A 13279-nucleotide genomic window follows, 5' to 3' on the forward strand; every position below is an offset into this window, starting at 1 on the left:
CCTTGCCTTTCCTCTAAAATGTCTCTTCACCAATAGACCTATTTACCTTTTTACCTACAAGGGGTATGCCTCTCTCACAACATTTCCTATTTCGCTTCTCTAGTTAAAATTCATAAAAAAACGAGATCATATGGAAGGAAAAGTCTGAAAAGAGGTGTGAAACACCCGTAGACTTAATTTTCCATTTGTTTTTCTCCCTATTATACCTTTCGAACCCGGGCATTTAGAGGAAAAATCGAGGATACCATTTTTAAATAACACCGAGATCTACTACCAGATTCATTTGGAGCTAAGTATCTCTTCAGGTTTTCTCTAAAATGCCAGATTAAAAAATTGGACCTACTTTTACCCATTTCCCTGCAAAGGTATCGTGATGGGACCTAGCTGACGGGATAGAGTAGTAAAAAAATAGATATTAGAATATAAAATATATGTCACCGTTGCTCAGTTTTGCTCTAAGATGCACCCTTTTCGAGATATTGGCACTTTTCTATTTTAAGTGCCAGGCTCGTCCTCCTGGGTCACATATTTTAAGCCTGGTAGATGGCTCCACCAGTATGTAATTTGAACTGCAGGGCCTGAACCGTCGCTCCATCTGTTGGCCTTTCGTGGAAATTATTCGAACGTTTTAATGGTCTCGCAACAGATGGCGCCACTTGTCCTTTTTATTATTATAGTTGCCTTTGTTAGTGCTGCCATCTGCTGGAATATATTTGAACTATTTTGCCTGCCATGCACCCAATCTAATGGATCCGTATTTGAGGGGAATTGCAGATTTATTCTTGCTACCTACTGACGATTTTACTCAGCTTGTGGAAAAATCTAGTATTTAAGAGATTTTTAATGAAAGTTTTTATGTAACCCTTCCCGTCCGAGAAAAAAAAAAAGTATCCTAATAATATAATCGTCTGGAGCTAGCAAGAATGGAGTTTTCAGATACTTCACCACCTGTATATTGGCATACCTAATCTTTATCCTTAGTTTTTAACCTCATTTTTAAATTATGCTAATTACCTACTACTAACCATCTTTATTTAGGCTAATTAATAAAATAACCACCATTTCATTCTATCCAGTACTTAAGATTACAGATGATAATGAAAAAAGAGTATTGTTTGGATAACTTTATTTTGTGTTTTTGAGTAATTAACAAGTACTTACATAATATCTGAATATCAGAGGTAAGATTAGCCACGTCATTATCATTATTAAAGTGGAAACATTCAGCAGACCCGACTATAGGTAAACAACTGCTTCTGTGGGGCCATCCTACAGGTATAGTACAGTACATACACGATATATAGATCCCCCCCATCCCCTTGCGGTAGGCAGCACCTCGCCAGGGTCACACCAGGGTCCTTCTCACGGCGAGGTACAGGAAATATGAGGAACGGCTTTCAGGTGGACGCCGCAGCTTCCCCACCCTGGGTGTACAGTGCCACCACATGTAGGCTCCTCGTCAGCGCCTCAGACACAAGTAAACAGACTGAGTTCAACCTGTGACTCCCCAAAGCTGAATAAAGACATGTGGATACAGGAAAAATAAAAACAGATCATTGGACTGAAGTGGGGAGGCATTCAGTACAGCAATATCCGTATGTCTTTACTTTTCATCACATGATGCAGTTCAGTTCATTACACCTACTTCAGTGAGTAAAGGAAAAAATGCCAGTAATATCAACACCCTCACCCACACTGGCTCTCATGCACATGAACGTAACATTTTGTGTGAAAATGCTTTTTACATAATAAGGTTCAATTCAGCTCATATAGTGGTCCCTTCCTATCTGAGAGGCCTTTATCTGTAGCTTTAATTTATTCGCGGATTTATACACCATCTGAAAATACACTAGTTTAATTGTATTTTGGGATTAACTACCTGTGTTAGTAAATCATCAAATATACTCTTCACACATGTTTAGAGTCAAACATAGAGTCATGCTCTGGGGCACCATCACTCTGTTCACTTTTGGGCGCAAAATTGTAATCTCTCCATCTTGACTTTTGAGCTATAACAAGAATTAAACACTAAAATATGAAGGCAGTCACGAAGAGGAGCCATGGAAAAAATATTCAAGCATGGTGTTATGTTCTGCCACTGACCTAAGTGAAATAAGTTGCATAAGGGCTAAAATCTCCCTCTAGTCACGAAAAGCGATGGAAAGGATGCTGAACCACAGTACTGTCTTTCTGCCACTGAGCTACGTGAAATAGGCTGCAAATAGGGCTAAAATCTCCGCCTATTTAAAATGAATGAACAATACAAACGATGTTTAGGTAATCATATGCTCAGACTAAAACTGTAGGGAGCTTTTTACAGTGCGAAAATTATTGGGGAACTTCTGGATTCCCTGGCGTTCGTGTTCTCCAACCCTGACGATTAAGAAGGGACCACTGTACAGAATCTTCCATATCAACAAAACACAACTGCATCCATGACCAAATTTTACCTATAGTCAACAAACAGGACCTCAGATACGATGATACGGTGGATGGAAGAGGCGGTGACCTGCGGAGCTTGGACAACAGCGAGAGGGGACAGCGGTGCCTGGTGGAGGAGAGAGAGGGTTACGTTGGTGTTATTATTAGCACTGTCATGGTTACCTGTAATCATCATCATCATCATAATAATAATATTAATACAGTAGTAGTAGTAATAGTAGTAGTAGTAGTAGTAATAATAGTAGTGGTGGTGGTCGTGGTGGTGGTGGTGGTAATAATAATAATAATAATAATAATAATAATAACAGGCATTCGAACAGTGCAACACCCGCGTCATACAACTTCGATGCATTGCTCTTGGTTTGATCTACTTCTGTCTTGCCTGAACCTTTTCACTTCCATTAACTTTGATTCAGATCGGTTCAAAAATATGAGGCTGATCTTGCCATGTGACCCCGACCTTTGACCTTTTCCTGCAACCTTGACCTCTGTCTAACTTCTCAAAATCAAAACCCTTTTACTTTTGCCTTACTCTAAGTAAGTCCTTCCACCAAGTTTGACCGAAATCGGATAAAAATGCTTAAGTCAACCTTGTCATGTGATCTTGGCCTTTTAGCTTTGACTAACTGATCCCTAAAGGTAATGGGGAGGAGGAGGAGGAGGTTGGTAATGGGGAGGAGAAGGAGGAGGAGGAGGAGGAGGAGGAGGGGGAGGGGGAGGAGGATGGCACTGGGGAGGAGGGGGAGGAGGAAAAAGAGGCTGGAACTGAGAAGGTAAAGGAGGAGGAGGAAGAAGAGGCTGGCACTGAGGACGAAGGGGAGGAGGAACAAGAGGCTGGAACTGAGAAGGAAAAGGAGAAGGAGGAAGAGGCTGGCGTTCAGGAACAGGGGAAGAACAAGATGAGGCTGGCACTGAGGAGGAGGGGGTGGAGAAAGAAGGGGCTGGCACTGCGGAGGAGGGGGAGGACAAAGAAGAGGTTGGCATTGGGGAGGAGAAGGAAGAAGGGACTGGCACTGGGGAGGAAGAGGCTGGCACTGGGGGGGAGGAGGAGGAGGAAGAATAGGCTAGCACAGGGGGGACGAGGAACATGCTGACACTGGGTAGGAGACGAGGAAGGTGTGGATCGCCATATTCTGTGTTTTAAGTTTTTCTGTTGCTACAACTAAGCAAAACAATAAATAGCAAAGGATTGTCAAAGACGACCAAATTTACCCTTTCAGCAAGTGTCAGTCAGGCAAATAAAACTCAAGCGAATACCAACTTAAAGCGAATGACAAAGACGAGCTAATAACTTGATGGATAGCAAGCACTTCCCTTGACCTTGGGCTTATATATAAGTGTGTATGCCTAATGTACAGTACCGTTACCTTATTCTTACACCTACCAAACACTAGCACTAAACTAGAGTGAGTATTAAAAGTACAATATGGCAACGGAGATAAAACTGCAGTTAATCAGTAATTAACATCTATGGTGACGCTACAATAAAGCGTGGCTGATTCTTGAGATCATTTATTAATATCTTCCCCAAATAATAATCCAAAGGGAGAATCACGCTTCTATAAATGTCATGAGGACTAGATTGAATAAACCCTGACAAAACTACAATAAAGCAAAAGTTCTATTCACAACGAGGTCTTAAAGACCAACCAAAACAATCAACCTACCTTTCCTTCACGCCAGTTCGTCACACTCCACACGTTCCAGGATCGTTTAGGACACCAACATCACCTTCGAATACGGCAGAATCTACGCTGAAAAAGAGGGCGTGACATAAGTGAAAGAGGCTGTGGGAAGATAGGGCATGGTGTAAAGATGAGTGGAAGCGAGGGGTTTGTCATATCATGCTTCATCTCCCATCATCTGTTCATTAATTATTAATACACAGCCCGTTTGTTTATCCAACTAACTGGTAAAACGCACTAGATTAGGGTACTGGCAAGCACTGACATTAATTTTATTAAAAGAATAATTTACATGGTTTTGTGCTTAAACACTTGGCAAGGCCGCAGTCATATGACAAGCAAGAGGTGAAAAATCTCCATGTTCCCGATTGCTCACTTCCATTTTTACTTTAACGTCAAAGGAGAGGCCGTTGCAAAGGCTACCTCCCCGACCAGCAGCCGATCTGATCTGATGTGTGCTTGGACTTCACTGCTTAATATTGCTTGAAGTTATTATTTAATGGCACTGCTGGAAATGGATACGTGGTCATATTCCTGTACATTTGCCACACTGCTAGTCAGTGATGTGAGAAACTGTAGTTGTTACACAGTACTTTCCTTGAGGTCATAATATCCAGTAAATCTAATTCAGACAATTCGTCACATGATGCACGCGTTAAGTATCTACGGATTAAACTTTGTAGAAGAAGTAAGATACAGCCTCGGGAAGAGCTACTGCACTATCACACGAGTACATGTGAATGACCCGGAGTGAGGGATGGAGGTAAAGGAGAATAAGGAAGAAAGTAAAAATGAAAGATACTACAATAAATGAGGAAAGGATAAAGGGTACGTCAGAAGAAAAAAAAAAAGAAGGAAGGAAAAAGAGAGTAAGGAAGAGATAGGGAAGCAATGGTAGGCTTGACGAGGATGGATATGAGTATGGAGGTATGACTACGGGGGAAGAAGGGAGACACATAAAGAAACACATCGTACCACAAAGCACCCTCAATTTTTGTAGGGTTCGAACCTGTCGTAAATATATAAAGAGAGAAGGAAAGATCAGGGAAGGGGAGGAGGAACGAGAGAAGGCTATTAGGGGGGAGAGAAGGAACGATCTGAAAAGGGGTGGAAGGAACAATAGAAGGCTTGTGGCATCAGGAAGATGGATAAGAGGGAAAATATGGTTGCTCTGTAGGAAGGAGGACATGAATAGGGAGGAAAAATAGGAAAGGACTGAAGGTCCAAATCAGAAGGGAGGGAACGAACTTACCGTAGAGGGAAAGATGGAGAAGGCAATCAAATTCCGGTCTGGTCTGGCCTTGGGGCCTTGCTTGACCTGGCATGGCCTAGCATGACTGGCCTGGCTGAACATGCTTGGCACAGCCTGGCTTAGCCTAACCTATCCAGGCTGGCCATACTTGGCTTGGCCTGGCCTAGCCAAGCTGACCATATTTGGCTTTGCCTGACCTAGCCAAGCTGGCCATGTTTGGCTTGTCCTGGCTTACCCAAGCTGGCCATGCTTGGCTTGCCTGGCCTACCCAAGCTGGCCATGCTTGGCTTATCTGGCCTAGTTAAGCTGGCCATGCTTGGCCTGGCCTGGCCAAATCAGGTTAGCCATGCTCAACTTGGCATGGCCTACCGAAGCTGGCCATACTCAACTTGGCCTGGATATTACAGGAAACCACTAATTGGCTCATCACTCAGTGTAGAGCTACCTGAAGGCAGCTTTACATCACATGAAGGATGAGAACTGCTACCTCCCACTAAATCTATCTATCTATAGCCAGATGCCATAATCCCATAAGGGGTGGCCATTTGTATATTAGTTGTTTCACAGAGAGAGGCACTAATCCTCTGCCAACCATCTTCTATCTATCTAGTGCCAGACGCCTCAATCCCGTACGGGGTGGCCACAAACAAATCGCCTCCACGTAGCCCTGTCCCCCGCCATTTCACTGCCCTGCTCCTAACTCACACACCCCTCTCTCATATGCCTCTCCACCCCATCCCTCCATCTCATCCTCGGCCTCTCCCTCCCTCTCCCCCCCCCTCCACCTAACTCACATACACTCTCCTCGTCAGTCTCTCATCCTCCATCCTCTCCACATAGCCAAACCACCTCAGTGTGTTTCTCCTAACGCTTCCTATCACATCCACATCAACACCACAACGCTCCTTTATCTCCTCATTTGTCAGCCTGTCTCTCTATGTGACTCCACAGGCTCCTCTTGAATAACTCATTTCCACTGCTCTCACTCTTGACTTGTGTCCTTCTAACAACGTCCAAGCTTCACTTCCATACGTTAGAGTTCGTTTCACAATACTGTCATGTAGTAACTTTTTCACTTCCATGCTCACTTCCCCGTTTCTTATCACTGCTTTCAAGGAACCAGCAATCTTTCTTCCTTGTTGTACCCTTTCAAGCACTTCACCCTCCAAACTTCCATCCTTACTCATCACACTACCCAAGTACTTAAACGTACTCACATTTTCCATTTCCTCACCATCCAACCTCACTGTACATTCATTGACTTCACCTCTCTCAAAGACCATCACTTTACTCTTCCCTACATTCACCTTTAGATTCCGTTTCTTACACACTCTCCCAAATTCATCCACCAAGCCTTGCAGCTCCCTTTCGTCTTCACTCAACAACACAGGATCATCTGCAAAAAACAGTACAGGGAGTTTCCAAACGCTACTCTCTCTCACCAGGGCCACTCGAATATCCACTGCCCTACCTTGTACCTCTTTTATCACCCCATCCATGTACAGATTGAACAACTATGGAGACATGACACATCCCTGTTTCAACCCAACCTTCAAAAGAGAGAAATTCACTCAGTTCACCATCCACACGCACTGCTGCCTTAGCACCATCATACATAATCTTCACAGCATTCAGCAACTTCCCATCTACTCCATATATTCTTAATACTTTCCACAATCCTTGTCTATCCACCCTGTAATATGCTTTCTCCAAATCCATGAAAGCCGCATACAACTTCTTTCCCTTCTCTAGAAACTTTTCCACTAAAGATCTAAGAATGAATATCTGATCTACACAACCTCTTCCCTTCCTAAAGCCTCCCTGTTCTTCTCCAACTAATTCCTCTGTTCTATCCCTAACTCTGTCAATAAGTATCTTACCATACACTTTTCCTATTACACTAAGAAGACAAATGCCCCTACGATTACCACACACTTCTTTTTCCCTTTTTCCTTTGTACAAGGGAATAATAATACCTGACTTCCAATCCTCTGGGACTCTACCTTCCTCCTAGGCCAATCTGAACATCTTCCACATCCATTCTACTACTATCTCTCCCCCATGCTTCAGCATTTCACCACACACTCCATCAATTCCTGGGGCTTTCCCCAATTTGACTTTCTTCATTGCTTCCACAACTTCTATCCTACTGATTTCTTCCGGTCTTCTCATCTCCCTCCTTCTCCCAGCCATTCCCCAGCCACTAATACTCGCATTACTTCCATCCTCTATGTCCAACAATTCCTTAAAGTGTTCTCTCCATCTGCTCACTTTTTCTCCCTTCTCCACTAGTAATCTACTATTTTTATCTTTCACTCCCCTGCTAACTTCACTGCCACCATGTCTTACTTTCTTCACCTCTTTCCAGAACATTTTCTTACAGTCCCTCCACTTTACACTCAAATACCTTCCAAATTCCTCATCCACTCTCTTCTTACTCTTTCTTTAATCTTTTCACCTCTCTCATCCACTCTCTTCTTACTCTCTCTTTAATCTTTTCACCTCTCTCTTCCTTTCTAGGCTACATATAACTCTCTCTTCCGCCTCTCAACTTCTTCCACGCCCCTATTTCTCATCCATTCATTGTATGCTGTCTTCATATGTGCCACAGCCTGTTTCACCTCTTCATTCCACCACGCTGTTCCTTGCACCCCCCTCCGTCTTCTCTTCACCCCACACACCACATCACATGCTGCACATATTTCTTCTGTGAATATCCTGCACACACCTTCCATCCAATTCATATTTACCCAATCGTTCCCCCACTTCTCTCTCATATTCTGCCTTTTTCTCATCCTCTTGTAACCTTCCCACTCTCCTTACAACTACTTCTTCCCGTCCTTCCCTTCTTCTATTTCTCCATCTTACTTGGATCTTGATTCTGGCCACCACCAAGTAGAGGTCAGAAAGTTCACTCCCCCAACCTCTATAAGCTCTTGCATCCATTACACATCTTCGCATCCTTTCATCCACACACACATAATCAATCATTGCCTTCCTTTCATTCAGTTCACCACCCACCCTTCTCATCACTCGCCATGTATACCTGTGGATCATTTTGTGCCTGAAGAGGGTATTGGCTATCACCAACCCCCTCCCGGCACAAATGTCCACTAACGCACTGCCATTCTCATCTATATCCGCAGGCACACCCCACTCACCAACTATTCCATCCACCTTCACATTCCCTACTTTACCATTCATATCACCAATCAAAAACACTCTCTCATTCCTTCCAAACTTTTCCATGCACGCTTCCACATTTGTTCAGAACTCTTCTCTCACTCTGCTTGCACGATCTTGTGTTGGTGCATACACGCACACAATCGCCCACATTTGTATTCCAACTTTCAGTCTCACCCACACAATCCTTGACCCAACTGATCCATACTTTTTTATGTTCTTCTTCCATCTTTTACTCACAACAATACACACTCCTTCTTTTGCCTTCTCATTCTCACCTACTCCTGCACGTACACCCCATCCATACTCCCATTCTCTCACACTCTCTCCTCTCCATTTAGCTTCAGTTACTCCACATACATCCACTTTCGCACCCTCAAGCACCTGGACAATCTCTCTCTCTTTCACCTCATCATTCGCACCCCTTACATTCCATGTTGCGATCCGTACCATGTCCATTGTCCGGTCCTTGGTCGTCATCTTTTGGTCAGTCCTTGTCTGAGGCTTCTTGTTCGTCTTTTTAGTTAGCTGTTTTCCGGGGAGGGGCACTAATCCCCCGCCAACCCTTTTAGTCGCCTCGTACGACAAGCAGGGATACTGGGGGAGTATTCTTGAAAAACCCCCTACCCCCAGGGGAGCATGTATGGGTTGATTATATGGTTATCACCCAGCGTTGTACATGGTTTCCTGGCTTACAGGAAACCATTAGGCTTGTCACTTAATGTAAAGCCACCTGAGAAGGAAAGAGGAATAATAAAAAGTGATGGGAAAGATGGGATAAATAGGAAGAAAGGAGGTCAGAGACAGCAAAAGTAAAGTGAAGGAGGAATTAGGTAACATTACATCAAGTGAGTGAATGATGGTCGCCACCACCTACCACAAAAAGATTAAGGATAAATGATATCACAGGTACTTCAAAAGAAATTTATATTGTAAAAATGCTGTTGTATAAAAATGGAAATAAGGTAGCAGTTGTTCTATATTCTCTGACTGTGCTTCTATTGGAGTGTGATAAGACATGACAATTGACAGGCAACACCAGGCAAGACTATTGATTATCCTGATATCCGAGAGGGGTGTAGAGATCCCTTGTTGTCTAGAAAACTCCAGCAGCATTTGATGTAAAAAACCTCTCACAAGAAACTGCATGGACATAATAAATCACTTACATTTAGATAAAATACGTAAGGTCCATTCAGTACATACTTTGCCTACTACCTAGGACACAATTATACTTCAAACAGCAAAAAATCAAACTCTTTCCACTATGTACAGTATATACAATATCTTAGAAAAGAGAAAGGCAGTACAATATAGTTTAGAATTTGGCAACTAGGGCACTGTAATGCTATACATACATACACACACACACACACACACACACACACACACACACATATATATATATATATATATATATATATATATATATATATATATATATATTCATAGGTCAAGCTGTGATCAAATTGAAGCTTGAAGACCAGATATTGAAAAAAATGGAAAAATGTTATCAGTAGACACTTTGACGCCACCCCAGGTCTCAGGCACAGAGGCTAAGTCACTGGTCAGCTGGACTTTGGTCTGGACAAGAATGCAAAAGGAGGGTCAGGGAACACAGAGAATGATCAGCAAAGGCGTTAATGTTACAGCACAGGTTATTTCCTAAAAGAACCGAAGTACTATACACTGTTATCCCTCTGCTTACAATCTGCACTCGTCATTTTTCATGTGTGTGGGGGGGATTAAATTAAATGCTCCCTTCTCCACTCTTCCTTTTCCTATTAGTTATCATAATCTGTGTGAAAATAAATACACTTTTCCCTGTCATTATTTTTTCCATCACAACATGGGAAACTTAAAACTACCACACATAGCACGCCACGTTAAAGCTTTCAGCCATTTCATAAATATGTACAAAAACCTGGAAGATCCTTAAACATGGAAGTTACTCTCCTCCACAATGATAATTTGTGCACTGTGAAATACTTATGTACAGGTATATGACATATAATAATGCACATATGAAATCTAAATACAATATAAATTGTCTCAGAATTACGTACGTTAATGTATATATTGCAAAACAGCACAGACACCAGGCAGGACGACTTCACCAGAAAAATATATTTATCTTTATATATACTGTATATGGTATAAATAAAAAGGAAACACTTGAGCTACCTTTCAAGTCATACAAGAAAAGAAAAAAAATCACATAATAGGATCAAGACAGTGGGCCCTCTAATATCATCTGGAACCCACTGTCCTCTCACACAGATGCCAAACAATGTACAGAGTAGGAACCAATGCCATGCTCTATACGCGAGAAAGATTGGACAGGGAGGAGCAGCTCTCTTACAACTACAGTGTACCAGAAAATTCTCAAAATGAGTCCATTTTTGCCTTTTTTTTTTAATTTCATCAAGCTAGACTCATGGTATGACTACAGAAAGTCCCATGGGTGGACGAACAATGGCAACACCCAACTCTGGATTCTACAAAATTGGCAAGAAACAAAATATGCAATAGGCAGGTGCATTCAAAATAAACAAGAAACTGTAATGTGGTACAAAACAAAAAATATGGCTACGGTGCCACTGTCTACACACTATTTATCACCAAACTGTGGACCTGTTATTATCAGTATAGTGCTATCATGTATTACTGAAACTACTGGATATTTCAGCTTTTCTGTAGTTCATGTAGCAGAGAGGTTTGTGCAACATCTGACTTTGTAGGTGCAATATGATCAAGCATTGAATCAGAGTGATGTGTACCATGATCCTTTTTCCCCTATGTGCTGCATTCCACATTCAAACTTTCCACAGTTTATTTTTTTACTCTAAATATACGAGGCAACTTCACACACAACACACATGCCTGAAAATGAACAATCAGGCTTGACTAGATCCCCTCAAAAGTTGAGTCTAGTTGAGGGGGAAGTTCCATTTATTTTTATTCTTCTGTAGTTTTTTCAGTCAGTATTGAACTGAATATTGATGACATCTCTCTATTTCTAGTTTTCTTCAGAACTTATCCATGACTCAACAAGGTTTTCATCATCGACTCTCTGTATGACATCTGACTCTTATTCATCACATTAACATCTTATTCTCTGGTAAAGTGTGATACTATTACGCATGTTAAATGTCTCCACAGAAAAACTGTCAACTTCATCCACTGTGAAATAATTTTATCATATAATACTTGTATCTAACCAACATATTCTTTTACACTATTCTCATCACAAGAAAGTAAGTCTACAGATCATTTAATGCAGTCACTGCCTTTAGATAGTTGATTCAAGAGGATTCTCCAGATTCTCAAGGGAGGCAGAGTCAGAGTCTTGCTGTGGGCTGGAGTAGTTTGCCGCTTCCTGTAGTCTCATCAACATACTCAGCTGCAAAAAAGGGTCATGACAAATTAGTAATAATAGCAGTAATACTTACAACCCCAGGCTCATCTGAACCTAAACCTGGTGGACTCCAATCAGAAGTTGCCCTCTCCCTGTAGTCCACCATCCTTGTACTGGGGTCCACATGAAGGCATCCTTCTCCTGTACCAGGACTAATTGGAAACTGATTAAAAACTGAAGAAACAAACTTCATCTAATAATTGAAAGTGAATACTGATGTCACTAGCTGACAGTACATAGTAGTATCCTCTTGTATGTTACTGATGCAAAATATGCCAAATGCATATTCAAGCCCCTATGACTAGTTATTAGCCGAGTACAATTATCATCATCATCACCATCATCATCTTACCAGTGGATCATTCTCGCCCTGTGTGTCTGATTTGAAGTTGTCCTGTGCTGGTGATGGTGGTGCAGGTGGCAGGGTGTCATATCCAACATCCTCGGGCCGCAGTGACAACAGAGCCTGGGGTCCCGCATGGTTGCCACCACCAGTACCCCAAGGGTAGGTTTCACGGATCCATGTGCTCGGGTCCTGAAAAAGTTGAGGGACAAGTTAGTATAAAAGAAGAACACACTCAAACTAATCTTCCAGAAGGGTTTATATTTAATTTTGTTACCTCCAGATTCTTTTTCTGTCTGCCCTCCTCTCTTCTTGCTTCTTCCATCATTTCTGTCACTTTTTTGCACTCTTCTTCTCTTTTCACATGGCTTTACATTGAGTGACAAGTCAAATGGTTTCCTGTAAGCCAGGAAACCATTTACAACACTGAGTGGTAACCAAATAACCAACCCGTACAGGTTCTCTACGTGTCAACAAGTGGGTTGGTGGAGGGTTAATGCCCCTCCCCATAAAACAACTAAATGACAAATGGCCACCCATTACGGGATTATGGTGTCTGGCTACAGACAGACAGACAGACCCCCAGATGATATTATATAGTGTAAGAGAACCCTCACAGTGTACATTTAAACTAACCTCCCAAGTTGCTCTCTTGCCGTAGATCTGAAGCCCCTCCCTGACGGCCTCCACCAGGTACGGCACCAGGGAATAGTTCCACAGGTCAATAAACCATACCTGTGACCCCTCCAGTGATCCTGGGCACGACAGGAACAACCGTGGCCCTGCAAGGTTGATTCAAGTTTCACAGTCAGTGCAAGCTCCCATAGACAGTTACAATTGTGGTATATATATATATTTTTTTTCATATACTGTACATCCAACTAAACTTCAACAATGAACCTCTTCCAAAGATTGATCAGCACTTTATGTATAATTGCTGTTTTTGATGTGTATAT

At 42.2% G+C, this 13279-nt stretch overlaps 1 protein-coding gene across 1 annotated transcript in view; it reads right to left on the bottom strand.

The window, feature by feature from the left end:
- Window positions 1–9472: 9472 nt before the first annotated feature.
- Window positions 9473–13279, bottom strand: part of LOC145402543 (uncharacterized) — a 250105-nt gene continuing 246298 nt past the window's right edge. The window contains exons 30-32 of the mRNA XM_080274548.1: window positions 12960–13105; window positions 12333–12515; window positions 9473–11965 (exon numbers count right to left, since the gene is read on the bottom strand). Coding sequence (XP_080130674.1) covers window positions 11855–11965; window positions 12333–12515; window positions 12960–13105 — 440 coding nt within the window. The 3' untranslated portion in view covers window positions 9473–11854. The remainder of the gene's footprint in view (window positions 11966–12332; window positions 12516–12959; window positions 13106–13279) is intronic.

The sequence above is a fragment of the Coenobita brevimanus genome, chromosome 58, assembly GCF_032717465.1.
Source record: "Coenobita brevimanus isolate Jiangsu-jjx chromosome 58, ASM3271746v2, whole genome shotgun sequence".
In the NCBI taxonomy this organism is placed as follows: domain Eukaryota; kingdom Metazoa; phylum Arthropoda; class Malacostraca; order Decapoda; family Coenobitidae; genus Coenobita; species Coenobita brevimanus.